The 27707-nt window shown below is 31.3% G+C and overlaps 6 protein-coding genes and 1 long non-coding RNA gene across 21 annotated transcripts in view; 4 read left to right on the top strand and 3 right to left on the bottom strand.

Moving 5' to 3' along the window:
• Positions 1-124: 124 nt before the first annotated feature.
• Brwd3 (bromodomain and WD repeat-containing protein) lies at positions 125-10918 on the top strand. The gene is made up of 22 exons (XM_076321585.1): positions 125-391; positions 478-536; positions 605-634; positions 843-902; positions 1573-1723; positions 1810-1908; positions 2007-2344; positions 2433-2587; positions 2727-3044; positions 3144-3561; positions 3659-3884; positions 3972-4296; positions 4412-4607; positions 4695-4943; positions 5178-5399; positions 5497-5875; positions 6007-6406; positions 6528-6758; positions 6852-7032; positions 7468-7621; positions 7724-7834; positions 7928-10918. The coding sequence occupies exons 1-22, from the start codon at positions 349-351 to the stop codon at positions 8851-8853; spliced, it is 5271 nt and encodes a 1756-aa protein (XP_076177700.1). The 5' UTR covers positions 125-348; the 3' UTR covers positions 8854-10918.
• Positions 10919-11472: 554 nt separating this feature from the next.
• Rpl13a (ribosomal protein L13A) lies at positions 11473-13291 on the top strand. The gene is made up of 6 exons (XM_076321633.1): positions 11473-11557; positions 12064-12194; positions 12342-12451; positions 12636-12781; positions 12973-13095; positions 13167-13291. The coding sequence occupies exons 1-6, from the start codon at positions 11537-11539 to the stop codon at positions 13248-13250; spliced, it is 615 nt and encodes a 204-aa protein (XP_076177748.1). The 5' UTR covers positions 11473-11536; the 3' UTR covers positions 13251-13291.
• Positions 13292-13395: 104 nt separating this feature from the next.
• On the bottom strand, positions 13396-15356 carry Polr2m (RNA polymerase II subunit M). 6 transcript variants are annotated; one of them, XM_076321628.1, is made up of 5 exons: positions 15086-15182; positions 14556-14673; positions 14225-14480; positions 13780-14148; positions 13396-13697 (listed from the first exon to the last, which is right to left on the bottom strand). In XM_076321628.1, the coding sequence occupies exons 1-5, from the start codon at positions 15150-15152 to the stop codon at positions 13506-13508; spliced, it is 1002 nt and encodes a 333-aa protein (XP_076177743.1). In that variant the 5' UTR covers positions 15153-15182; the 3' UTR covers positions 13396-13505. The 6 variants fall into 6 exon arrangements, with proteins under 6 accessions (XP_076177743.1, XP_076177742.1, XP_076177746.1 ...); XM_076321627.1 differs by lacking the exon at positions 15086-15182 and adding an exon at positions 14948-15051 and having other exon boundaries at positions 13398-13697; positions 14556-14731; XM_076321631.1 differs by having other exon boundaries at positions 13400-13697; positions 14556-14731; positions 15178-15356.
• Positions 15172-21782, top strand: Sidl (SIDL trafficking protein particle complex subunit 10). Of its 2 annotated transcripts, XM_076321624.1 has the most exons (12): positions 15172-15496; positions 15957-16174; positions 16389-16582; positions 16664-16859; positions 16944-17055; positions 17136-17323; positions 17426-17644; positions 17727-18484; positions 18637-19303; positions 19386-19847; positions 20086-20407; positions 20546-21782. In XM_076321624.1, exons 1-12 carry the CDS (start codon positions 15418-15420, stop codon positions 20668-20670), a joined length of 3540 nt encoding a protein of 1179 aa, XP_076177739.1. In that variant the 5' UTR covers positions 15172-15417; the 3' UTR covers positions 20671-21782. The 2 variants fall into 2 exon arrangements, with proteins under 2 accessions (XP_076177739.1, XP_076177740.1); XM_076321625.1 differs by lacking the exon at positions 20546-21782 and having other exon boundaries at positions 20099-20318.
• Positions 21783-22115: 333 nt separating this feature from the next.
• On the bottom strand, positions 22116-23473 carry Nop10 (Nop10 ribonucleoprotein). The gene is made up of 3 exons (XM_076321331.1): positions 23330-23473; positions 23066-23108; positions 22116-22999 (listed from the first exon to the last, which is right to left on the bottom strand). The coding sequence occupies exons 1-3, from the start codon at positions 23381-23383 to the stop codon at positions 22902-22904; spliced, it is 195 nt and encodes a 64-aa protein (XP_076177446.1). The 5' UTR covers positions 23384-23473; the 3' UTR covers positions 22116-22901.
• A 48-nt stretch (positions 23474-23521) lies between these two features.
• The window catches only part of LOC143151866 (uncharacterized), a 40669-nt gene continuing 36483 nt past the window's right edge, over positions 23522-27707 (bottom strand). Inside the window, exons 1-2 of one of the 5 annotated variants that reach the window (XR_012993443.1) lie at positions 25516-25582; positions 23522-24337 (exon numbers count right to left, since the gene is read on the bottom strand). This is a non-coding gene — a long non-coding RNA (uncharacterized LOC143151866). The other 4 variants (XR_012993444.1, XR_012993446.1, XR_012993445.1 and 1 more) reach the window with 4 other exon arrangements.
• The window catches only part of LOC143151865 (dystrophin, isoforms A/C/F/G/H), a 741778-nt gene continuing 738426 nt past the window's right edge, over positions 24356-27707 (top strand). For 4 of the 5 annotated variants that reach the window (XM_076321330.1, XM_076321326.1, XM_076321329.1 and 1 more), the window contains exons 1-2: positions 24356-24394; positions 25134-25224. In XM_076321330.1, the coding sequence (XP_076177445.1) occupies positions 25134-25224 (91 nt within the window). In that variant the 5' untranslated portion in view covers positions 24356-24394. Of the gene's footprint in view, positions 24395-25133; positions 25225-27707 lie in introns of those variants that run through there. The other variant, XM_076321327.1, reaches the window with a different exon arrangement.

Genomic DNA, 27707 nt, shown 5'->3' with positions numbered 1-27707 from the left:
AGGACGCACATTTACAATGTTAAAACTATTCATCTAATTCTGTTTTCTCTTGAAACGCTGTAGAAGAAATACAATATTTCCTCATTCTAAAAGAGCATGATTTGAAGAAAATTGCGTAGGGTTCTTAAGTAACAAATTACGTTCCTGCATAATACGGTACGTTGTGTCGACAATCGGGTATGGGGGGGACTACTTTCCGTTGAGGAGGTGAGCGTGCGTGTGCGTCTCGCGGTCGAGACCTCGCGAGAGAGAAAATGAAATCCGAAATGGTTATTGCCGCGCTATGACCCTAAAAAGTAAATGTTTCTCTTTGTCCGTGAGTGAATAATAAACGATTGGTCAGGCAAAATGGAGGGCAGCGTGTCCAAGAACGAGACTGCAATAGCACCAGGTAAAGAATGGGAGCGATAAGCGCCCTTACCATCCGCAACGAAGCGAGGCGTGCGGTTCGTTCCTAAGCAGCGTTCTTTCTTACAGAGCTGTACTTCGTAATTGCCAAATTCTTAGCGGCGGGACCTTGTCGTGAGGCCGCACAGGTAAGTGTTTTCTGGTTTAAAACGGCAGTTTCGTTCGAACGTATCGTGATAAGAAATGTACGTTTTAGGTGTTGAAGCGTGAATTGGAGCGAGCTAAGGTAAGACGATTGGTCTGAGTTGACGTTTTGCCGGGGTGACACTATACATACCCATCGGCTCCACATGGTTTGCACGTGGTTTCTGCTTGTCAAAACATTAGAATTTCAAGGTCGGCGACCTTGATGTTCGACAAATTGTGCCAATTTTATTTCGAGTACAATTAATCGATCAATCGATCAATTTTTATGATTTTTGATTTTTTCGCAGGTTTTGCCGCAAAGACTAGATTGGGAAGGGCACGTACATAATCAAACATTTGAAGAGTTGGTGAGTAAATAAATTTTTTTCCCGGGAATTTATTATTTAGTGTATAAAAATTTACGACATATAACAGAATAAATAGTCTGTTTTTTGGAATAATATTATGATAAATTTTGTTTTATTGTGTCGTAAAGTAGTTGACGAATGCGGATATACGAAGTACCCCTATTACATTGCTACCCCTTTTCTGTCCCACTCCTCAACCCTTCTCCTCCTCCATGGCTTGTGTGCTGTTGCACAAGATCTCCCCACCATGTTACTTTCCACCAATAAGCATTAACTTCCGGCCATCTTGCGCGAGCTGATCAATGAGTATATCTCATACTCAGACCTTATTTATAGAAACTGGTATCGTGTATGACGAGTGGGCTGCTCAGATTGGTCATCTCTGTTTGTTCGTTCTCTGATTGGTTAAAAACAGGGACTACTTTACATTACTTAAATTTAAATTATTAGCGCGAAAATAATTACAGTAAAACACTTTATTAACATCTATAAGATATCCCGAAATATATGGAATATATATCGCGCTCGTCTTCATGTTTTATATTTATATATATTAACTTATATTCTTTAAAATCTGTACATATGTAGTCAAAGATATTTTTAAATGTGCAATATGTACATACAGCACTAAGTAAAGAACAAAAAATAATTATGAATCACTATATTTTAGGAAAAGAAGTATCCTCATATTGGACCAAATCATTTGTTACAAATATGTGCCAGGATTGGTCCAGTATTAGAAAAAGAGGTACCTCCGTGTATACCAGGAGCAATATCTCTTCTTGGAGCAGGCAGACAATCTTTGTTACGTACGCACGAGGGTAAGTTTGAAATTAACATAAAAATATTTCAAAGATTATTGATATTATTGATTTTTTGTGTGCACACATATTGTACATCATTATAGATGTCTCACGTCAAGTACATGGAATTATTTCATATTCTGGAAGACTAGGTGGAAAACCCTTTATGAAATCACCTTATAATTTATCAGTGCCTAATACAGGTAAATTGAATATTTGGTTTTTGAAATTTGAAAGATAATATATTTGATATATTCCTTAGTGTCATATCAAAACTATTTTTGTCATGATCTTTTTATAGTACGCGTACTTCAAGGAAGGGAGAATTCAGGTCCTTTGAGTCGAAGAGAAGCGATACCAACAAAGTTTTATAATAGAATGCAATTGTATAGACATATATTGGGACATTTATCTGCAGTGTACTGTGTTCTTTTCGATCGTACTGGAAAATATATAATAACTGGTGCAGATGATTTACTTGTTAAAGTATGGAGTTCTATTGATGGACGATTATTAGCTACTTTTCGAGGAGCATCAGCTGAAATCATGGATATTGCAGTAAATTTTGATAACACTTTACTTGCTGCTGGAAGTCTAGATCGAATATTAAGAGTTTGGTGTTTTCAAACAATGTCTCCTGTAAGTAATTAATGGTATTCTTCATATGGTGATCTTAGAATACAAATTTGTATTAAAATCATTTTAATTTTTCCTTATTTCTTCTTAGGTGGCAGTTTTATCTGGACATTCTGGTATGATTACATCTGTAAATTTTTGTCCTATATCTTGTAATGGTGTATACTATTTGGTTTCCACAAGTACAGATGGATCTGTTGCATTTTGGTCTCATACAAAAAAAGGGAATGAGAGAGCAGTGTTTCAGTGAGTTAAAATATCCATTTTATATACTGTTGGTGTTATTATAACAATGAAATTATTTTTTACATATTATTATGATTATTAATTTTTTTTATATAAATATTTCTTGCTCATAATGGAAGTTAAAATTCATTTTCTATAGACTAAAACCAATTCAGTATCATGAAAAAATGCGACCTGGTCAAGCACAAATGATTTGTGCTTCATTTAGTCCTGGTGGAGCATTTATGGCAGCTGGTTCAGCAGATCATCATGTTAGAGTATATGCAATGTTAGGAGATGAAGGCCCACGTAGAGTTTTAGAAGTTGAAGCACACTCTGATACAGTTGATAGTATTCAATGGGCACATAGTGGTTTAAAGTTCATTTCTGGTTCTAAAGATGGTACTGCAAATGTATGGCATTTTGAACAGCAACAATGGATATATAAACGTTTATTAATGACCACAAAACTTCCTGGGTAATTAAAACACCATACATATATTTATGAAGTAATTACCAAATATTTGCTTATGTATTATAATTTTAATAATTACATTCTATTTTTTATCATTTTTAGAGAATCAGAAACAGATGATGATTCTAACAAAAAAGCTAAGGTAACTATGGTTAGTTGGGATGTAAGTGATGAATGGGTTATCACAGCAGTAAATGACAGTTCATTAAAAGTGTGGAATGCAAAATCGGGTGAACTGGTAAAAGTTCTTCGTGGACATAAAGACGAAGTCTTTGTGTTAGAATCTCATCCAATAGATCCTCATGTGATATTGAGTGCTGGACACGATGGGCAACTTATAATTTGGGATGTATTAAACACAGAACCAATAGCCTGTTTTCAAAATTTTATCGAAGGTCAAGGTAATGGTGCTGTTTTTGATGCAAAATGGTCTCCAGATGGGACAATGCTGGCAGCAACAGATTCTCATGGACATCTTTTAATATATGGATTTGGATCTGGTGTTCAAAAACTTAAAATAGTAAGTTTCTTTGGCTCTATTTCTTCGTTTTCCTGTTATTTGATTTCATATTTTATACTTATGAATACATTAGTAAACATATATTTTCTATATTTAGATACCAAAAGAATTATTTTTCCATACGGATTATAGACCATTAATACGAGATGCAAATAATTATGTTTTGGACGAACAAACACAAACAGCACCTCATTTAATGCCTCCACCATTTTTGGTGGATGTTGATGGAAATCCTTATCCACCAGCATTACAAAGATTGGTTCCTGGAAGAGAAAACTGTAGAGGGGAGCAGTTAGTACCAAACATTGCAGTAGGCGCTGGAGGTATAGAAATTATTTTACATTTTTCCTTTAGATATAATACAAAAAATGTGTTATTCTTAGATAATAAATTTATATTATATTTAATAGGAATGCAAGAAGTTATAGAGGGTCTTCCAGCTCAAGAACCACGGTCCAATATTGACCAATTAATTGAAGCTCTTGCACAAAGGCAAAATATTAATGTTGAAGGAGAAGCTGGTGGTGATGATAGAGAAGAAAATGTAGTCGAACAACCAGTTCGTCAAATGGCTAGTCCTCGAGGGAGTAGATCGGGCCTGAGAAGAGCCGGTGATGTCGAAGGTGTACGACAAAGTAGTGGTAATTGGCAAAGAGATAATACTACACCTTGGAATAAGCCTATTCTTGCTCGATCCATGAATCCAGCTGTTAGGGAAACACAATTTAAAGCTTTGTACGTTTCATACAACTTATTATATTACAAATTAATTTTTTGATTCTAATCTCCATTAATATTTCAATACATTACTTAAGTTTTCAAATAATTTACAATGTGACAATATTTATAGGCACGCAACAGCAGAAATGGAACTTGAAAATTGGAGACGTGAAATGCGAAGAAGGCCACAACCAGTATCAACTACTGCTAATGCAGAAGGCAATATCAGTAGTCGATTAACAAATCGAAAACGCAATAGAACTGCTAGGCACGGCTATAGAACTAGGGCTGCACGTGGTGAAGAACAGGAGGATGAAGAGTTTGAGGTATTCTTTAAATATAATTAAAATTATTAAAACATATTCATTTTGTCTTTTTACATATAAAATATGTAATCATATTAATTTTTTCAGAACCTTGATAATGCAGGAACAACAGGAAGTTCAGCCAGTAGCAATAGTAATGACTCCACTGCTCACGAAGAAGATTTATGTTCCGATAGTTCCACTTCAGATTCTAGTACTGAATATTCGGATTGGATTGCTGATCATGGTTTAAATCTAGAACCACCAAAGAGAAGTAAACGTAAGCCTGTAAAAAAGCGATCGCTTACTCCACCGAGTGATACAGACAGAAGACGTAGTAGACGCCCTAAAAAAAAGGTAAATAAGTATTCTCCTTCATGTACAGTACCTGATAAATGTATTCAGATATTTTGCGATATTCTGAATTGTTATTTGACTAATATCAAATTAATAAAATTATGTACAGAGAAGGAAATCAAATATGAATGACAAAAATACTCTTTGTTCGAAGATATTTGTTTGGTATTATATATGTATTTTATTTTTCCATTTCTAAAGTTTCAATTTCAATACTGGTTCTTTTTTTTCAAGCCTCTGCCATTGCCTAATGGTATAGGAGAAGTTCCAGAAGCTTTTAGACCTTCTGAATGGCTTACTGAAGTAATACCAAGAAAAGCCCCTTACTATCCACAAATGGGTGATGAAATTGTATATTTCCGACAAGGACATCAATTTTATTTAGATGCCGTTAGAAATAAAAAAGTATACGAACTCGGTCCACGATGTGAACCATGGAATAAAGTTAACATTAGGGTAAGATACTTTCAAAGTATTTATTTTATGATCATTATAACTTTAACAATAGTAACTTAAAGAAAAATTTTAAAAGAACGATATAATACTTTTGTAGGCCCAAGAATTCGTAAAAGTAGTAGGTATTAAGTACGAAATTCGTCCACCTCGATTATGTTGTTTAAAACTAGCATTGATGGATGAAGATGGCCGATTAACAGGAGAAAATTTCACTATTAAGTATCACGACATGGCCGACGTATTGGATTTCTTAGTTTTACGTCAAACATTTGATACAGCTTTAGCACGTAGTTGGTCCGAAGGAGATCGATTTCGTTGTATGATTGATGATGGATGGTGGATGGGTCAAATACAATCAATGGAACCTTTAGTTGAAGACTTTCCAGAATCTTTTTTTATGTGCTTTCGTGTCAGATGGGATAATGGTGAATACGAGAAAATGAGTCCTTGGGATCTTGAACCTATTGATGAAAATAGTATGTATAAAATATTTGGCAATTCATTTCTAAGATTAGTCTGTTCATGATACCGAATCCTATTTAAAAGTTTTGTTTTGAAAAATTATCATTCAATTTTCATTTGAATCTTTAAAAAATACTTGTTGCAGGACTTCCTGCAGAACTTGGTGGTGCAGTTCCTGTTCTTCCAGAAGAGATACGAACGATACTATATCAGCCTCAGGCAGAAGAATGGCCAATGGGAGATAGAGAAGCGACATGTCGTAGGATTATACGTGGATTAGATCAAGTGATGAGTCTTGCAATTGCGGAACCTTTTATGGCACCTGTTGATCTAAACATTTATCCTGCATATGCATTTGTTGTGGAGTATCCTATTGATTTGTCAACTATAAAGGCTCGTTTTGAAAATCATTTCTATCGAAGGGTTACGTCGGCACAGTTTGACGTTAGGTATTTAGCAACAAATGCAGAACAATTTAATGAGCCTCATAGCCAAATAGTAAAACACGCAAGAATAGTTACCGACTTATGTCTACGTATTATAAAGTAAGATATGATTTATCTATACTCAAATATTTTACATAATTTGTACTTTATTTATTTACTTGATCTTAATTTTAGTAAGGTATAATAATGTAAAACGGATTATGTTTTATTTATCGTTCAGAGATACTACGGAATTGGATGTACCAGCTATTTATCATCAATTGGTTGATACGTACCATTCTTCTGAATCAGAGATTGAAGTAGAAGATACAAAAAATAAACCTTCAACAAGTACCCAGAGAGCAACTTCAAGTAGAAATTTACGTTCACAAGAAGTAGTAAATGATTGGAAAGTAGCATGTCGCCAATTATTAGAAACACTATGGCAATGCGAAGATTCCATTCCTTTCAGGTAAAATAAATTCATATTAGTACATTGTAAAAGAATTATATCATATTTAATTTTTCTTTAATAACACACGTGTTTGTTATTAATTTTTAATAGAGAACCGGTTGATAGATTAGAACATCCAGATTATCACCAAATTATAGATACACCAATGGATTTACGTACAGTAAAGGAAGATTTGTTGGGGGGTAATTATGAAACTCCCTTAGAATTTGCCAAAGATATGAAATTAATATTTACAAATAGCAAAAATTATAACACTAATAAACGTTCAAGGGTAAGTCATATTTATTATATAGTGTTAAAATAAGACACACAGAAACATGCAAATTCCTTGTATAAAGAGAAATCAAAAAATCCTTTGTTGTTTTACAATCTAAAACTTTATTATCAAGACCAGTTAAAGTTTTTACGAATATTAACATGTGGACACATGTTACTTATGTACGAGTATGTACATCCACGACCGCACGGTCAACTGGTTGGAATATAAATAATGTGTGCTGAGAATCACATCAAAAAAACTTTAACTATTAATATCTCAATAATGAAGCTTCAGATGGAAAAATGCTAGGACACTTTAATTTCTCTTTACATGAGAAATTTGCATGTTCTAACATATCTCATCTTTTGAAATATCTTCTGTATAAAAAATTCATTTAAAGCACTTAAAAAATAATTTATTCTATTTCCTGGTATGATTAATTTACAGATATATACAATGACAATAAGATTATCAGCTATGTTTGAAGAACATATGCGAAAAATTATTTCAACCTGGAAGTCTGCAAGAAGACGCAATAATAATAGAACAAATACAAAAGGGAAAGGAAGAAAGGGTAAAGTCCGATTAACGAACGGCACAGGTATGTTTAATTTTATGAACACTGAGTACTTAGTAAAATGTTTTATACGAATATGTAAATATTTTTAAATGCAAATATTAATGAATTGAAATTCGCGTATAGGACCGCCAAAATCAAAATCTGTTTGTACAGATGATGATGTAAATAGTGAAGATGATGATGAAGATTTAGGTGAAGTACAAAAGAAGAAAAATTCTAATGTGTCCGCGCCAGGTATGTACTTTACTTTTAATTCATTACATTATTTAGTTACATACCATGTATTTATAATAACGCTAATTTTGAGATATTTTGCGTATTTTTTAGGACCATCGCGTATGACAAACGGCCATACCAAACGTTCTGGTAATTCACCACGAGTGTTAAAACTTCGAATTTCTAGATTTGCTGTGTCTAAGAAGACAAAAGAGAGTGAAAGTGAAGCCAGTGAATCAGAAGCTTCCATGGAAAGTGAAAGTAGTGGTAGTGTACCTGTAAGAAGAACACGAGCAAGAAAAACAGTACCCAGTGCTAGTACTGATAGTGATTCTGGAGATGTATATACACCCAGTGGTCGTGGTAAACAAACTAGGAAAAATCGCGCGAAAAATAGCAAAAACACTAAGCAAACAAAGTCAAAGTCAAAGACATTCGTTGCTGTTGATGATGATGATGACGATGAGGACGAAGATGAGGATGATGAACAATTTGTTGCGCTTGAATCATCAGATGAAGAAAGTGAGGAAGAAGTTATTAACAAAACTAGCACAAGATCGCGAAAACTAGCATCTACATCTGAGCATGATACTAGCTTAAAATGTGTAACAAAGAATGGAAGAAATAATATTGAAAGTCAGAGTGAAGAAGATGAAGATGAAGAAGAAGAGGAAATAGAACAGTCTCAACATGAAACTAATAATCAAGATTCAGATAGTGAAGACTCAGATAAAATTTTTGCACCATCAAGGTCACAAAGAAGAGTTCGTGGATTAAGAGAAACACAAATTCAAGAAACTACACAAAATTCAAGAAGAAGTGGAAAACGTCCTCGTTACAATGAAGAAAGTGACGAAAGCAATACAATGCCAATTAGAAACCGACGTAAAATTAAGCGTCAATCTTATGCAGAAAATAGTGATGAAAGTTTACCAGAACCTGAAAACGTACCAGGCATTAGTATAAGTAGTAGAGGACGTGTACGCAAAATGACAGAACGAGCACGGGCTTTTCTTGGGACTCTTGAGTCGCCCTAACAGCATCTTTCATGCTAGTAATAAAAATGTAAATTATTGACCTTTCAAATGATTCTTACAAACGTTTAAGAATACTGTAAAAATTTTAAATGTTATTTGATAATGTTTGTTCTCTAAAACATGCGACTGTATCCATATTGTAGCATTACACTAAATTTGTGTATGCCAGGATATTATTGCCTGAAAATCTTAGGATAAGATTATAGATAGACTGTACGTATAAACACTTGAGATTGTCATAGCAATTCATGATAAACACTGCTACAAAGTACTTCCATTATTATAAAGCACATGGGTAACATTTCTTTATGTTCAAATACATCATTGAATTAACAATACACAAGGCAGACTTAATAGCAAGCGGAAACAGTAAAACACCTCTTTCTAATAACACTTTTTTGTTTTATTAATGTAGTCATATATTTTTTAAATTTAGTGACATTACCGGTTATTTGCATAAAAATATTTATAATTTCGATGTATACATAATTCCCAATGTTTAAAACACAATAACATCTAAATCATTACGTGTTTCAACAAATGATTATTTTTACAAAATATTCGAAACTGTTATTAATACATACTGGTTAGTAGTATAGACAAAAAAATTGTTTACAAATTCTGAATTTCTATATGACGATAATAACAAAAAAACTAAGTAGTATGTAATAGTATTTGTATTACACTGTTGAAAATATGTTATTGTACCTGGAATGACATGAATAATGTCCATCTTGTTCAGGGAATATAACTAAGATTAGCTTAAAAATTTCAACGTTCTGCTTGTTTGAACAAAGTCAATTGACAAGTGAAAAGCTACTTTCATGCTAAGGTCTTAAGAAGTTTAAAAAAAGGCATTACTTATTCGTATATGCAGTTAATAAAAATTATCTGTATCAGTGTTTATGTTTGCATTTGATGAAATTACAATGAATTATTTGCTTTGATCATAAGTACTCTTTTTAGCAACAATGACATTTATTCAATGAATTTAACATTTGCAAATTTGTACATTTTTCTAATAAGATAATATTTTATCTGTCTTAATAGAAATACAATTAATTTCAGATTATAAAACATTGAATTTTTTATCACATACGTACATTTTAACGTTTGTTGATTATATCAAGTGTTTGTACATTGAGAAGAAAACTGTACTTATCTTCCATATTTTGTAAATTCTATTAAATGAGGCAGTGCCTTTATGAATACGATTATTTATTTAAAGAACATAAGTAGCACACTTCTTTTTCGTTTCCTGAAATAATATCAAGACAAAAAATGCATTTCTTTTAATGAAACTAATAGTAAATTTTTTCAATTAAATTAGTTTCATATTAATGGCACTGTTTTCGCTTTTTAAGACTATACTTAAAATATACTGTTATGTGTAAATACAACTGCAATTTAAAATGAATGAAATTTTTTTTTAAATATGTAAAGAGAACGCGTGCTTTACATGATCTGTAGTATGAAGTAGTAACTTTTTACATGTAATTTGTATGTCCATTAGAGGATTAAGAACCAATGCTCGTGCGATTTTAGCAATTTTTCATACGTAGCAATAGACATTTTCCAGATTTATATAGCATAAAAATTAATCTCATTATATAATAGAATACAAATTTTTCAAGACAGTTATGCAACTGGTGAACTAACATAACATAAGGATATGTGCACAAATATTGGAAGTCTTGACTGTCTCGAGTCATTGTGATATTAGCTTAAGAATATTAAATATACAATGATATAAATATTAATAATTAGAAGTATAATGAATATTTTTTTAATAACGCCTCAAATAAAAATGAGTCATATCATGCGGACTCAAAAAGTAGAATTTCTGATTATATTAATTTAATACCAATATTAACTTCGATCATTTAATTAATTATATTACAATTAACATGTTTCATATCTTAATCTTCAGAATTAATATAATTTTGTGTACATAAATATTATTAAATAACAAAACTTAATTAACACGACAACGATAGTTTCGATTTCTGTAAAGTTTGAAACTTTAGTTGTCACACAAATGTGCTCTGTTGCATACCTAGTTTATCGAAACCCACCGTCACCAATAAAAAAAAGAACTATTAAATTGTTTCATATATACTTGTTATTTATTTTGAAACCTACAGCATTCTTTTAAGTAGGCAATTCTTGTATAGTTATGCACATTTATTTAAGAAGAAAAATTAATTATTGTTTCATAAGAAATTGAATTTAAAGTTCACATTACATTCACACCAGATAGCGCTGTTCCTCCGTTACCATTTTCTTGTGCTAGTAATATATGACATTTATTAGTTGTATTTGATATTATTAATACCATGAATTTACACGAAATTCCATGATTCGTTTTTCTATAAAAACTTATAAATTATACTAAATGTATGTAACTTTTTATTTCATTTATCGAATCTTTTAATATTTATGGTAATTTTTATTCATAAATTTATGCACAGAAATTAATTTTCTTATGAAACCAAGAGTACAATAAATAACATATAAAAAGATCGTTATGATATTATATACAAATTTAAATAATAAATAGTACGCATAGTTTTATTTAGAAAAAGTATACGTAGTGTTGGATGCACTGATAAAGTATCGAATACCTTCCGGTAAGAGGTGAATTTCTCTACGTTCATGGACCCTTTTCCGGTAGGGTGACAAAATGACTGGCTTCACTAATAAGGTATGTACTTTAAATTTCATTATTTTAAACTGTATAAAATAATTTGTATATATAAAATATGCTCATTGTAATCAATAGAATACACGTAAATAATTAATAAATACTTTCCATGTTTGTTTAAAATGAATTTCTTGAAAAAAATATACAATAATTCTGTAGTTTGTACGTCGTACACACGTGTTTTCCTACAACTGTAGTTTGTGTTTTGTTATAAAGTAATAAAAAGAAATATATATATATATATATATATATATATATATATATATAAATATATATAAAATTGTTTTCCAATATTATTGTAATACGTATTATTTGATATATTTAAAGATTAATTTTAAAAAGATTAAACATTTGACACGTGCTATTTATTATTGACAGTAATCTATGTGCGTATATCTGTACGATCGAAATATATTATAAAACTAAGATTTTCCAGATTTTTATTCTACATAGTATATATATAAACGTATAAAAAATGTTATAATTTTTATAATTGTATGTTTCAGCCAATATTAATCGATGGCCGTGGCCATTTACTTGGCCGTTTGGCAGCAATTATTGCCAAAACGATTCTGCAAGGCAATAAAGTAATTGTTGTCCGGAGTGAACAACTTAATATTTCTGGTAACTTCTTTAGGTTCGTTAAAAGTGATTTTTACAATTTATTTTTTAAGTTACATTAATTTTTGTAACCTATTTTGTATATGTGATTTAACTTCTTTTTATATAACATACTATTTCAGGAAGTATTTTCAGTCCATTTTATATAAAATATTTATTATAGGAACAAATTGAAGTTTATGTCATTTTTACGCAAAAGATGTAATGTAAATCCAGCTCGTGGACCTTTCCATTTCCGTGCTCCTAGTAAAATACTTTGGAAGACAGTTCGTGGTATGTTTAAGCATTCATCATTTGTAAAATTTTATAATTTTTATTAATCGATGATTATATATATCTTACCTACATTATTTGATAATTCAATGAAACAAACATTTTATATGAGATTGTTTATCATAAAGTATTTAAAAATCTGTTATGTAAACATTAAAGAATGAAAAAGAAGTTTAAATTTCAGGAATGATCCCACATAAAACACAAAGAGGAAAGGATGCTCTCAGAAGGTTGAAGGTTTATGAAGGATGTCCACCACCATATGATCGTAGAAAACGTGTTGTTGTCCCAGGTGCTATGAGAGTTATGTGTCTTAAACCTGGTAGGAAGGTAATATTTAATATTGATTTTAATTATACTTCAATACTAATTATCACTTACAATGATGGTATGGTAATTTGCGCCTGAGCATTACTTGCTTTATATCTTATGATGTCATTTTCTACTGAGTAAACGTCAAAGAAAATGTATCATATATATTAAAAACTTGTACACCATTTATATTGTTGCCTTTTGTTTAGTACTGCCATGTAGGCAGATTATCTCACGAAGTGGGATGGAAATATAAGGCAGTGGTACGCACATTGGAGAACAAGAGGCGTGTCAGATCAATTCTTGAGGTTCAAAAGAGAGATAAACTCAAGGTAGATTTAAGAATGGAGACAACTGAAATAGTATGTCATTGGCATTATACTATTCATGTATTTCATTTCAGAAACTTACTATGCAAGCTGGACAAACGGTTCTCAAAGCTACAGCACCATACACAGCAATTATTAATAATTTTGGATACAATTAATATAAAAATTGTAAAAATAATAAAGTTCCATAAACATTTCAGATTCAGTTATTATTACACCTTAATTTATTACGATTGTTCTCTATTTAAATCATAACAGAAATAGAAGACTTAATCTTAAAGTAGTATTATAATTGTATACATTTGTATTATATATTTAAAAAGTGAAATATTATTAAAATATTTTCCAAATAATTTATTAATAACTGTATTTACATGATATTCACACATGTATGTATTACAAAATAGATTAAATTAATTTTCTACACTATCTACTGTAAAAACAACTGTTCCTCTTTTATCGTTATCTTCTTCATCGTGTACTTCATTTTTTTCTTCGTCCTCAGAAGTAGAAGATGAACTAGAGTCCTTTTCATCTTGTAGATAAACATTGTATAAACCGAGCTGCTCAACTAATTTCTCTGCTGCATGTTTTGTTTGAATTTCCTAATAATTAATGTTCTAATTACTATTAAGTTTATCTAACATACATAGTTATATAAGTTATAGAATTGTTTCAATTGATTACCTGAAGTTTTTTAGCGTGTTCTTTTTGTAATTTTAAAGATTCATTTAAATTTATAATCTTGGCTGCACTATGAACTATGAGTGGAGGTGTAGCTGCTGTAACTTCCCAGTTTTTATTTTGCTTTCTTTGTTTTTCCTTTTCTGGATTATGTATATTAGATTTGGTTGTCTTATATGGTTTAAATGGTTCCTTTCTCTGATTTTTATCCTCTGGAAATTTTTCTACTTTGTTGACAAGATATTGTATATGTTCCTTCTCTGTGGATTCTACTTCAAAAGATTCTATTTCCGCTAAATCTTCTGAGTTTATTAAACTTCTTTCTGGTAGTAGGTGTATAATTTTCTTTTTATGAATACCAGAGCCTGTAGGCTAATAATAAATGCATTAATAATTAAGTAATTTATATAGAATATTATAAAATAGTTTGCAGTAAGATAAAACTAACTTGTGCCAATATTTTTAAAGGATCTTCTTCATCATCGCTATCAAGTTCAACAACTTTTATTGTATCTTTTATTTCACTATATTTGCCTGTCCATTCTAATTCATTCATAGCATCTTTACCTTCAGATGCTAAATTTAATCTTGATAAAAGATTTGCTGCATTTTCCAATTCATTTTTATAGTTCAATTCTTTCAATATTTTATCTCTAAAATTTTGAATTTTTTCTCCTTTATCTGGAAGTTTTGATATGAATGTTCTAAAAAAAAATTAAGAAATATGCATTAAGAGCAATTTGTCTGATAGTACTAAATGTATTTCAGATCTTACTTACTTATTAACAAGAATATTATTCTGCCTTTTCAGTAGTTCTTCTAATTCAAATTTTTGTTTCTTTCCCAAATCTTCTATAAATCCTTGATTTTGTTTTTTAGAAGGAAGTGGCAATTCGCCTGGAATTTTGTTAATTACTTTTTTTTGTAACATTTGTTTTCGTTTTCTGTACGTAAACTGTCAAAATATGAAATTTGAAATATTTGAAGAAAAATCGGCAAGATTAAGGATTAAAATATAATACGTTTTTGCACAAAAGTTTAGGGTTAATATTTAATATAACATTAGTTTATAAATAAAACATATACAGGGCTAAATAAGTTCTTTGTACATAAAAATATTTTTTATACATTTCAGGTAATAGAATATTATATATTTCAATATATACTAAACCGTAATCATTATTTTACACACACATTGTAAATAAATTAATATTATATATTCTTGTATTTGAAAATTATACAAATTAAGCAAAACTTCGTAAATACGAAAATATTATTAAACAGTCGTTGCAACAAACAATATACACACGTCTAATTACGCATGTTGAATGATACGAGATATCGAGATTTTTGTAAGAATCGATATTACACGACATGTTAAATGAAGATTCCAATTCCAACCTCAATGGAACCTATCCGAACGATGGAAATAAAATGTTGGGTCGGTTAGAGTATGTTGAATTTCTATTAATTTGTGACAAATAAAATTATTATCTTCGATTTAATTTAAAAAGACTGTTGAAGCAGTAAGCGTTTTCTTTTAATATTAACGAAAAAGTAATTTTTGTGTTAACTGGCAAAAGTGACGTAAAGTTGTAATGATTGAAAGCAAGTTCGCGAAGCAACTGCCAATTTTTAGAAATGAATTGCAATGGGGGGTTGTCTTTGAGTGGTGAACGCAAGACAAATATCTTTATGGATAATAAGCCAATTATCACATGTAAGTTTATTAATCAAAATATTAATTTATTTAACCTCTTCTCAGTGATGACATTATTGCTAAGCATTATTATTAACGCCCTCAGCTGTCAATCTTCATGACATTTCTTTTCTCTTTATAATCGAATTGAAATTATTCAGGATATGATTTTGTTTATTTAAAACTTTATAGAACATAATAACAAATTCCTTCAATCTTAAGATTTCTTTAATGATCAGCATTAATTTACAGTGAACATATGTTATTTTAAATAGGTTAATATTTTCTTCGTTCAAAAACGTTTTTTTCCTTATGCAGAGTAATTTTGTTTGTATTAAAATTTCATTAACTATATTTTATTTGATTACCAATAATATTTGAATGTAATGGCATATATTTATTTATACATTTATATTATATAAAAACAAGAATAATTTCTATTTATTTTGTTTTTCATAATATACTAATTTGTTTAAAATAGATGCAGGAGATGAAAAATTATTTTCTTCAATGGAAAATGGTTTGTTGCAAGCCATACCTGAAGAGACAGCAGAATGGCGCAGGTCATTTAGTAGACCAATTAAGTCAGTCAAACTTGGGGCAACATTTGTCCCATTTTCCAAGGATATTCTTCCAACTGAAAAGGATCGGCATCTGATAAAACAACCGATATTTCATATTTATTGGAGCGAATGTTCTGTATGTACGATATGATTATAATATTCAATATTATACAATAAATATATTTAATCTTTTAAAAGATATCAATTTTGATAAAGCACAAAATAATACTTGAGTAATTAATAATATTAAATATTTAAACACTTAATTACCAATTACATTCAATGTTTAACATTCAATCATATAATAAAAGTGTTTATATTTTTTTTCATTGTGAGTACTGTGATTCCAGGATGTGGACACTTATAAAACCAGTGTTAGAGATGACATAGATAGTTGGTTAAAAACATTAATGCAATACCAAATCCAAGATTGGATGATTGTTATAGTAGAAACTTATGATATAAAGAAAACTAATAAATTATTACCTAGAACAACTGTTCTAGACAAAATTCGTAGCGATTTTGCTTCTAAGAATGGTGACAGGTGATGTAATGATTGATGAATGAATACTTAATAGATATTGTTTTATAAATTGTTTTTTTTATTATATGTTACATGTTACAGATGTTTTTCTGTAATAAATTCAGTAAAATCAGAGATACGCTCAGCTGAATCTTGGAGAGGTCTAGTTACTCGCATACGTCATTTAATGCTTGTTGCATATGATAAAACACTATCTCGATTTGAGGATATCATTAGAGAACAAAGAGAAAATCGGAATCACCCAAACTGGAATTTTTGTCACTATTTTTTATTGCAGGTACACTAATCTATTTAATTTAAATTATATTGTTGTATGAAATGTTGAAAATATACAAGTTTTAATCAATGTTCATATTTTTAGGAAGAACTTGCATTTGTTTTGCAAATGTTAGGTTTGTATGATGAAGCATTAGTCCAGTATGACGAATTAGATGCTCTCTTTACACAGTTTGTGCTTAATTCCAATGTGGGAGGTATACTTGTTTTATTTTCTTTAATTATATGTTTCTTTCCATAGAATTATAGAATTAATATATGAATAAAATATTTGTAGATACTCCAATCTGGTTAAATTTGTTTCAAACTCCATTAAATAATTGGGGAGGTGTTAATTTAAGTAATGGTACAAATCATCATTTAAGACATCTTCTGGCTGAGTGTAAGGCATCATTATTAGATCTTAGAAGTTATTTATTCAGTAGACAGTGTGCCATGTTATTAGCACTTAACAAACCTTGGGAGGTGTGTACAAATTAAAATTAATTAATGATTTTCTTAACCATGGAGAGCTGATTATACATAATTTCAGTCTGAATATAAACATGTAAATCAATTGTAATTTAGGTTGCACAAAGGTGTTTGTCATTTGTTCATAATACGTTAAGTGAATTACGTATCTTAGAAGTTCAACGACCTGAAGGATCCATTGAGTGTTGGTCTTTTCTTTGTGCTTTGGAGGTATTGCAAGCTTGTCAATTCTCATCTTATAATATTGATAATAGTGAACAACTAGATCTTTGCTCTCTACACACAGCCAGTCTTTGGGCTCTTGCCAGAGACAAAGTAAGTTACTAAAAATGGCGTTGTCTTAATTCTATAAATAAATATAATTTTATATATTACCTATAATTGCAATTTATTTTAGTTAGGGGATTTAGGAAAATTATGTGGTCTAATGCCTGGAAGTGAACCCTCTAGTGAACAATTACACACAGTTGTTTATCTTATAGCTGGTATGGGAGATTCTGAACCACAGATAGAGGGGACACCGACTGATAAATTAAAAGAAGCACTCTCATCAAAGGAAGCATTCAAAAAACAATATCTTGAACATGCAGAATTAGCTATGGGTACTTATAAACATGTAGGTCGAATTCGATCAGCCAGATTAATAGGAAAAGAATTAGCACAATTTTATAGCGAGCTAGGAGAGAGTCAAAAAGCTGTAGCATTTCTATCGGACGCTTTAAAAACTTACACTGATGAAGGTTGGAATCACTTAGCAGCACAAACTCAACTAGAACTGGCACAGTGTTATAAAAGAATGGATGATATTGAGAAATATATGAAAGTTTGTGCAGCGATTGCCAGTTTAGATGTATTACACATTACTGTCCGTAATACATATTATGAAGAAATGTTTGGATATATGAAAATGATCTCGTCGCCTCAACCATTACTCATAGAACTTGGATGTGCTTTTGTAATACTCAGTATGGAACTTAAAGTGATGGATAAAGTCGTACAGGATTATGTAGTTAATATTGAGATCAGTATAAAATGTTTATTTCCAAGAGAAGTAAAATGTACTAAGGCGTCAATATCTGTTGAAGAAATTCCGAAACCACTGGTACCTAATAAAAAAAAGGGTTCAAAATTACCAGCTGAACCTCCAATCTTATTGTACGTAATAAGTGTAATATTATAAATAGCTAAAACAGAGGAGAAAAATAAATAAAATGAACTTAATGCACTACTTTATGCACACTATTGTTTGGTGTTTCATATGTTCCATAAACTTATTGCCTGTCAATTAATAAACTCATTATTTTCAGATTATCGAAATGTACTCTGGAAGATATGAAGCCATTTGATCCAAGCTTACTCCAATTACAAGTATATTCATATTTAAATTATAAGGAAGATAAAAGTCTTGGATCTGCTAGCGTTATGCACAGAAATACTAAACCTGTTGTAAGACGTTCTGACAGTACAAAACACAGGAAACCATCTGTAAATGCAAAAGGTGATTTTAGTAAAGCGTTATCGTGTGACGAGTTTATAATGAAACCAGGTGTAAATACATTTACATTGAATAGACGTGTGGATCAGCCTGGTTTTTACAATGTTGGTCAACTGTCATTAGTTATTGAAGAAAAATTGGAATTTTTATCACCTATTTTAAATCCTCGATTATGTTACGAAGTAGCTAAGACTCAACCAACAATTTCTTTGAAATGCGGTAGAGACTTATTGGCAGGCCTTATCCAAGACATAGAATTAGTTATTATGAGCGGGAGTATAAAAATAACGAAAGAAATGAAACTTAAATTACGTACATCTAGAGGATTAGTAGTGCAAGTTGATAATTCACAGGAAATAATGTCTAAGGAACTAGAGATACCACTGCCAGTTTGTGAACCATTTCAAACAATATGTTTACAGTTAAAAGTTCTAGCTGAATTACCACCAAAGAAAGATACTTTATCAATGAAACATAAGGTACTTATATTTTTTCATGTATTTTATAAAATATTTATATAAAAATACTTTAAAAATATTTGTAACTGTTAATATTTTTCAGTTGAATATACAATGTCCATGGGATGTAGAAGAAAGCATACCTTTGCACTTTGGTCCACCGCTCATGTCAAATATGAAACTTTACACAGCAAAACAAAGAAAATTTCTTCAGATAGTTGTAACAGGATTAACAAGTCAACTTTTGCAACTGACTGAGCCAAAATTAACAACAGTAATGTCAATAGATGTTAATTTCAAAAATTTAAACCCAATTGCGGGTCAGAGATTAGTAATAGGTAATGGAATAAATGTGTCATTTATGTGGGAACTTGAAATTGGTAAGGACGAGAAATCTATGATGCCTATAAAGACAGATTTTCGTGTAAAATACATCCCAGTTAATGATACTGAAGAACTAAGTGATTTACATACCAATGATGATCCTTTGCATATACTTAATTTGCAAAAAATGGAAAAGGCATCCAGTGTTTATAGATGCAATTTTGATATCACAGATTATGTGGTAAGGGTATAAATTATTTCCTTTTTGCCTTCTTGCCTTTTCTACTTAATAGTTATAAATTAGTAAAATGTATTTGAATAATTTATGAAATTTGTGTAGTTTATGTATTAAGCTTTATTAATTGTTTGTTATCAAATATAAAATGAAAATGATTTTATAAACATATTTATGGAGTTTATTTTAAAAATATTTAAAAAAATTAAAAAGACAAGTTTCTATTTATAACATTATTTTCCAGACTTTGTTTACAGTGTCCTCAAAAGTTGAACCAGCTGGGAATGGAGGTGAATTTTGTCGTGCTGGTAGCATGTGCCATCTTTATCTCACAGTAACACGTATGTTACCCAGTCCTAATCCAAATCCTCCACCTCAGTTAATGTACGAGGTTCTTGCTGATCAAGCCATGTGGGCTGTATGTGGCCGAACTGCTGGCCTTGTGTCGTTGGAAGTCGTAGAAAAACAAAGCGTCACATTGGACGTGATGCCGTTAACCAGTGGTTATTTACCCCTTCCTGTTGTTAGATTGTCCCGATATATTCCAGCATCAGAGTCAAAGAGTGGTAAGTAGTAAAAGTGAGATGTTAAAGACACATTTGTATTTTGTTCCTTACTAAAAAAAAAACTATACTTTTTAAAAGTCAAAAGATAAATTGTTTTGTTGATATTAACCTTAATAATGTTTGTTAATTTTTTTTAAGACATTCGTAAAAATGAAATAGGTTCTAATCCAAGATTAGAACCATTCAGTCCTGGACAAGTCTATAATGCTAGTAAAGCACAGCAAGTTCATGTTCTACCCGCAGCATCTTCGGAAGCAAATTGAATACAAACATATTGATATTAAAAGCGTATAGTACATCTATGGCATTACGAAATGCAAATTGTACGCATCTTGATTAAGACACAGTCTATATTGTTTGGCATATTTCCACGATACTGAATAATATTATCATTTTTTTTATTAATTTTTCAACTATTGCTATACTGGTTTGTTTATGTTTTTATATTCTTTAATTGAAATTTGAATTTTAGGCAAGTAAAATTTATATATATTGCTTGGAGTTATATGTTTTTGCAATATTTGTCCAAAAGTCAAATTTCAATTTCCATCATTGTTTATTTTTACCAGTAATAGTTATGTATTAATTTAAGTTTTGCCATTAGAAGCAAAGTATAATATATGACAATATGTGAGCAGTAAGTAAATTTAAGTAATTTTCATAATTAAACGAAAATACATGGTTGAAAATTATTGTTACAAGATAATGCTTTGTTGTGTAAAATAATGTGATTTCATTCTAACAATATTCATTTATTGATATTGTTATACAGTTGACATGTGAAATCTGACCAACATCTTTTTTGTGCAGTTTAATTGGAAAATAATTAGTATAATTTTTGTTCTTTATTTTAAATTATTTACTTATAATTTTTACGTCATGTACATATATTAGCATAGATACTTCAAATTGTTTCCTATGTTCCAAATGTTTAATTTTTATATAATGTACTCTCTATGAACTTTGTGAAACAATTTATAACGATTTCAGTTGATTTTGAGCCTCGTACGGAGTGTTTATCACCTTAATACTAAGGCAATTGAATATTAAATTTCCCTTGCTGGATGTAATTCTGTAAAATTTGTACAAATATTTGTCAACAATATACTCATAATATAAAATAAGAATTTAAAATTACATAGTTTACATGCAAATATTATGAGAAGTATTTAACATCTATCTCACGGATAAAGATGTTGTGTTCTGTAATGATTATTTGTGTAAAATGTAAGCACATGTAAAAAGAACAAGATAAATGTTATCTACGTTACATTTATTTCTTAGTCTTCATTATTCTAAATATGAATATTACATAAAGTATCGCTATGTTGCCATGTTAACTAGTATCATTTTTCAATTCTTTGGAGTATTTTCATTAACCATGTAAATAAGATAAATATTATAATACTCAATACTCAATATTTCTATATTGGAAAAATGTCAATATTTGGCATTTATAATAGAGTAAAATGATATTTTTAAATAGTTTTAAATGTATTTTAGAGTAATACATTGAAATGTTTATTTCCATATTATTTATTAATTAAAGAATATATAATTAATATTACGAATGAATGACAAGAGACATATTCATTTAATTATTTTCAAATGAAATGAAAAACAACTTTTAAATAATATTTTTAAAATGATTTTGAACTAAAAGTATTAAATATTATTTTGAAATGATGAAAAATAATGAGTACATGTATACATATATGTACCATATATGTACAAACATATGTACATAAATATATTAAGTAGTGTACGTACATTGTTATTTATCGTTTTATGTTAATGCAACATAATATATTTAAAGGAAGAGATATACTATAAATTTCATTTAAAATTGGCAGAAACACATATTAAAGGGTACAACCGTTATTAAATATCGGCACGAGTTCTCTAGTTTGCAATAGTACTGCATGTACCAACTTGGAAAATTTTTATTTTATCAATAGCATAAGTAGTTGTTCATAAAATTTTGAAGTATCTTTAACATAATGTTAAGATTAGAATACTGAAGTTGGTTTTATGTAATCTTGTTAATACGTTTTTCTAATAAAATTGTATTCTACTTGAAGTCATTATATATTGTATAATAAATTAAAATATAATTTTTATTTTTTATATGTACATGTTAAGGATAAACCGAATTCTGAATAAAAGAGCATTTGTATAGAATAAAATGAATAATTAATTCATAGCATAAACAATGTTAGCACAAATCATAATTTATATTCAAGTATGGTTGCAAATAATGTGTATATATTCAACGTAAATGCAGTTCTTTGCAGAGAAAGTTTTATCTAGTTTATCAGAAAAGGAAGTTGTAGGCGTAGAAGCTTAATTATTCATACATGTATCAAACTCTATGTTGTAAAAAACACGTATGTATATGTGTGTATATATATATATATATATATAATCATATCAAAAACTTTAATTTTCTTCTTACATAACGCAGATGTAATTAATTACAAATAACAAACAAATATCAATAAGTAGGTAACGGTTGTTGCGTAAGTAATAGACCAAATCTTCTTTTCAATGTTATTCTTTCTCTTGAATATTTATCTTCTGGCGAGAATCGAGCTAAAATCATTTTCAACGATAAGTAATTGTTATCCTTTGCGGAGTAAACTACAATTTATTGCTTACCTGGATGTGCAGATAACGTTGGTTTTCCATTTGGATCTATTTTCTGTAAAATAACAGATCGTGAATAAATAAAAGTAACAAATTACAAGAAACGAATTATAGATATTAATTTAAATTGTATATCATTAAATTTTTCTTTTATATTATTCCATTTTTCAGTTTTTCCTCATTTAAAAGTACAATGGATAAATGATTATTAGTAAAGATTAAAAATGATAAGAAATGGATTTTATAATTTATAGTTATGTATTTTTTATTTTATACCTTTAGAGTATACACTCGATCTCCGTCTTCGTTCAAGTAATACATTAAATACATTTTTGCGCTTTAATTTTTACTTGTATTCATTAAGGTTATGTTCTACGTTCGATTCGATTTCTACCTCGTTGAGATTGTGTAGTCCTTTTTGACGCATGCGTAGTTACTACGCAATCTGATCGACAAGCAAATCGATTTGTTCGATTTTAAATTTGAAAATGTATAGGAAACAACAACACGGAGGAATAAAATAAGAACAATATATCGAGATATAAAAGGAGGCATTTTTATTTCAGGAAAAATTTAATATACATTTTGTGCATCAAAGTACTTAGAGATTCTCATCCTAAAGCGATATTAAACGCGATAAAATTTCTATCTAGTACGTTCGCTATCTCGATTCAAAACCTTTTCAGATAAAACTTTATAACAATATTAGGAACGATATTGTTCTCAAAAGTCAGGAATATTTATATCTAACGAGCAAAAATTAGAAATCATTTTAACTATACTATCGGTACACGGATATTCGTTACTATATTCATATTGTTAAAAAATGTTTAAAGGATTGGATTCTGTACAGTTTTAATCGATTACCTTCGAGCGAAAGCGGCACCGAATACATTGATCGAATATTTTGAAGTTGAAATTCGAATGGATTTGTTCGATAGTCTATACAATTTTGACTGTAATACCGGTAAGTTGTGCACATTGAAGCGATTGACTACGATGAATGGCGTACTTCAATTAATAACAGAGGAGAATTTACGAGTGGATCCTACTTGTGTCGGAATATCTCGTCGACGAGAGCACTGATTGTTCGCATATGTAAGCGACAGGTCCGTGGGTGTAGAAGTTCTGACAATTCTTCTTAGCAAAGTTAACGTTCAGGCACGCATGGTCGATGCAACGAACAGGCAGATAGTCACCGTACAGGGTGTCACTTCCGTTGACAGACAAATCGTTGTCAGTGTGGAACGAGTACTGTCCGTAACAGCGTACACGGTGGCGGACCTATGAACACATCGCGTTTACAAACATTTTTCTAATGTTCTGCGAGCCGGATTTGAGGTAATTGCTCTGACGTTTCACGGTGACAGACTTATTCGACCGTAAAATTTACATTCAGATTTACTTTACACTCCTCGCTCGCGTTTGTCGTAACAATATTACACATTTGACTGTAATTTTATCAATCCTTAGCGACGAAATTATTTAACACGTATCTGAAACGTTGCTCAAAATCTGACGATCGTTATTAACGTTACACGATTAACACCGTGTCGATAAGTATCAGTATCGTAATTCACCAATTTACCACAAACCGAATTACCGAAATCGCTCAAATAAATGCCAGTTCTCGAAGTATCGTCACGATGTAAGATGTAGGTAACGACTGTACGGATAAACATTTTTTACGTAAGCCGATACACCGTCTACGGTTTATTAAATTCTGTGCAACAAGGAAATACAGTTTACAAAGATCGAATAGGTAAACTTCTCTTTCCGCGTGCGCGTTTATTGAATTCGAAGCGGCACGGAAAAATCATTTACAAAGGTCGAGACGCGTTACGAGAAAAAACACCAAGTCGAATGATACCGTGGTTACGATCACGGTCGGGGAAAAAGCATTTCAACACGTACTATCTATGAACGTTCTATTCATAAAAAATAATCGTCTATCGATACCGACACACTGGCATTAAATCTAGCGTGAACTACTAATCTCGTGCAGTTCGATGTTGTACAAGCAATGAACAGCTCTCGCACGAATTCGTTTTCTTTTGTTAATTGAAACGCTGTTTTTCAGATGCAACCGAGAAAAATTCGCTGGATCGTCCACGTAGAGGAGGATCCATGGCGTGGCGAGAGCGTCGAGGAGCAAATCTCCTGCATCAAAGGTAACTTTCGATCGTAATTGATAAAGGTATGTTGTAAAATATCTACGTGTATACGTGTGAAAAGAAACGTTGGGAACGTCCAAGTGTGGAAAACGTTCTGTGAAAAATCACCGGGGAAGAAGTTGCGAAAAAATGTCAACTTTCTTTCCATCGAGTTTAAAATCGTTAGAATCGAACTGGTTATTTTCTCGCGACATCGAGCTTGTTCGCGAATATAAAGACACGAGCGAGCGTGTAAGGAGATTTTGTCGAAGCACTTGACGCAACGATGCAAAAACACCGTTCGAATACCACAAGCGTGATCTCGTTAGACCCGGCGCACATCCAGTAGTACAATTTCATTCATTCGTTAGAGAAGCCACACTGGCTACTGACGCCACATGTCATTTACTTAATTATAAATAGAAGTGATCAACGTGATCACGTTGCGTACCACGGTTTACCTTGTCTCGTGTAACCCGTAGATACGTAATATCTACGGAAAAAAGCTGTCGCCGTACAACCAGCGCGTAATTCTACTTCGGTTCGGAAACGCAAACAAGTTTCATTTGAATCGTCGAATGGGAAACTGTCGCAGCTTCGCTGCGAGAACACGGAAAAATATCCAATTTCGATGAATCTTTCATCGATTTGATCGTGCACGTTAACGTGCGCGGTGCGCCGCGAATTTCAATTATAATTTCCCAACGACGATTCAAGGTGAAACGTAGCTATTGAACGTCGTCGACGATGTGCCTTATCGCAGCGTGAAATTTCTAAGTATCCGAGCCGTGGAGTTTTCTCGGCCAGTGTGTACTCACAAAACTCTATTTTCGAACGTGTAACTTAAACGACTCCTGTCGCGGACGTTTTCAATTAGTGACGTCCCACGAGCAAACGAGCTACGAAACCGTGAACGTGGCTCTCGAATCGAAAGTTTCGGTATTCCTTCGACGAGCAACGACAATTTTACTGCACCGTACGCGGTACGATCTATTGTTATCTAGAAATGGATATACATATCTCGAGAAGTGATGTTCAATTGGAAAGAATTCGAGATTAGATCGGTTTTGTTGTTTTTATTTCTACATTTTTTCAACGGCTCGCAATCGCTCGGATCGTAATCGAATTCACGTTCGTGGAAGTATCTTCGACTGTATCGATTTTTTCCCCCTGTTCAATCTCTACGCGTCGTCGGTTTTTTTTTCCCGTTCGATCCACGTTTCCAAATATATTTAAATTTATACATCGAAATCGGACATCTCGCGTATAATTGAATTTTTCGCATTGGGTTCATCACCCGCGTCATTCCACACGGTGATTCCATTAGCAAACATTACTCTTTGTTCATATTCCCTCTTATAATTTGCACGTGACGATATTTTTAGAACACGTGCGGTATTTCTGGTAAGTGCATTTCGCGGAGGAACAGCGATGCACCCGCGTAAACCTTGAAATCGAACGTTTTGATTGCACCGTTGTCCGAAAGATTCGGTAATATTATTCGCCCGTGGCATTCCCGTCAAGGAAACGAAAAATGTTTCACGCTAATAAGATGCGTCTAGCGATGTTATCGCGAACAAAGTGGCAAACTCGCACGCTCTGTTTACCATAGTAACACCGAGCGGCTATCTTGGTGCTTCCAAAGTGTCGGATAAAAGTTGCATAAGAGAACAATCGCAATTGTGTTTCGTTCGAAATCGAGCACACGGTTTAAAAATGAAAAAAAAAAAAAAAAACAACAAACAAACGCATCAATGACCATCCGATCTATCAATGGGAGCTTGAGAACACGGTTGTAAAGTTGTAAAAAGGCCATTGTAAATATACAAAGCTATATCAAACACACGGTGAATCACTCTCCTCGAACCGAACCAATCGAGGGGCTCTTACGGTATTAAATTATCACGAGAGGTGCGGGCTTATTGCCGAAGCGTTTTCCATGTGCGATCTGGTGCCACACCATTATCAATGTGTATGTATATCGCTAGTCCTAATAAAGATCGAGGTAGTCTTTACGATCGAACATTGCCAATTAACGACTATAGACATCAAACATAGTTCACGATCGATCTTTGCGCCGATTAATCGATGTTCTTTGGTATTATTTCGTTAATCCGCAACGAGAATCACGCGAAACGTATAAATGTTTCATGGAAGGTATTTTCTAATTTTCTCTTCATCGGAATACACCGAAAAAATGTTTTCAATTTTCTCTTCGTTGGAAGAAATCGAATTCGATTTTTTCTATATTTCTCTTCATTGGAAGAAGTCGAATTCGATTTTTTCTATATTTCTCTTCGTTGGAAGAAGTCGAATTTGATTGTTTCTATTTTTCTCTTCGTTGGAAGAAGTCGAATTCGTTCTTCCGTGTCCGTGAACGAAACGTTATGGTTTGAACGATATTCAGTCGGATAGACGCGCGCGTTTTCGCTTTTGTTTTAAACGAGCGAGATTGAAAATCACGTGCTTTTTACGCGTTCGAACAAATTTGATATTTGATG

This window comes from Ptiloglossa arizonensis, chromosome 10 (assembly GCF_051014685.1).
Source record: "Ptiloglossa arizonensis isolate GNS036 chromosome 10, iyPtiAriz1_principal, whole genome shotgun sequence".
Lineage (NCBI taxonomy): Eukaryota > Metazoa > Arthropoda > Insecta > Hymenoptera > Colletidae > Ptiloglossa > Ptiloglossa arizonensis.
This window is presented reverse-complemented; position numbering and strand designations above follow the sequence as displayed.

Excerpts from the sequence above, each read along its gene's own strand:
- Brwd3 (XM_076321585.1), top strand. The coding sequence starts at position 349 with ATGGAGGGCAGCGTGTCCAAGAACGAGACTGCAATAGCACCAG. Across the intron at positions 2,588-2,726 it reads AATGAGAGAGCAGTGTTTCA|ACTAAAACCAATTCAGTATC; the intron begins GTGAGTTAAAAT and ends CATTTTCTATAG. Across the intron at positions 5,400-5,496 it reads GGAATAAAGTTAACATTAGG|GCCCAAGAATTCGTAAAAGT; the intron begins GTAAGATACTTT and ends ATACTTTTGTAG.
- Rpl13a (XM_076321633.1), top strand. The coding sequence starts at position 11,537 with ATGACTGGCTTCACTAATAAG. Across the intron at positions 12,195-12,341 it reads ATTTCTGGTAACTTCTTTAG|GAACAAATTGAAGTTTATGT; the intron begins GTTCGTTAAAAG and ends TATTTATTATAG. Across the intron at positions 13,096-13,166 it reads AAAAGAGAGATAAACTCAAG|AAACTTACTATGCAAGCTGG; the intron begins GTAGATTTAAGA and ends ATTTCATTTCAG.
- Polr2m (XM_076321628.1), bottom strand. The coding sequence starts at position 15,152 with ATGTCGTGTAATATCGATTCTTACAAAAATCTCGATATCTCGTATCAT. Across the intron at positions 14,674-15,085 it reads TTCAACATGCGTAATTAGAC|GCGAATTGCCACTTCCTTCT; the intron begins GTGTGTATATTG and ends ACAAAATTCCAG. Across the intron at positions 14,149-14,224 it reads CTTTAAAAATATTGGCACAA|CCTACAGGCTCTGGTATTCA; the intron begins GTTAGTTTTATC and ends ATTTATTATTAG.
- Sidl (XM_076321624.1), top strand. The coding sequence starts at position 15,418 with ATGAATTGCAATGGGGGGTTGTCTTTGAGTGGTGAACGCAAGACAAAT. Across the intron at positions 18,485-18,636 it reads GCTGAACCTCCAATCTTATT|ATTATCGAAATGTACTCTGG; the intron begins GTACGTAATAAG and ends CATTATTTTCAG. Across the intron at positions 19,848-20,085 it reads TTGATATCACAGATTATGTG|ACTTTGTTTACAGTGTCCTC; the intron begins GTAAGGGTATAA and ends ATTATTTTCCAG.
- Nop10 (XM_076321331.1), bottom strand. The coding sequence starts at position 23,383 with ATGTATTTAATGTATTACTTGAACGAAGACGGAGATCGAGTGTATACT. Across the intron at positions 23,109-23,329 it reads ATCGAGTGTATACTCTAAAG|AAAATAGATCCAAATGGAAA; the intron begins GTATAAAATAAA and ends GTTATTTTACAG. Across the intron at positions 23,000-23,065 it reads AACGTTATCTGCACATCCAG|CTCGATTCTCGCCAGAAGAT; the intron begins GTAAGCAATAAA and ends AAATGATTTTAG.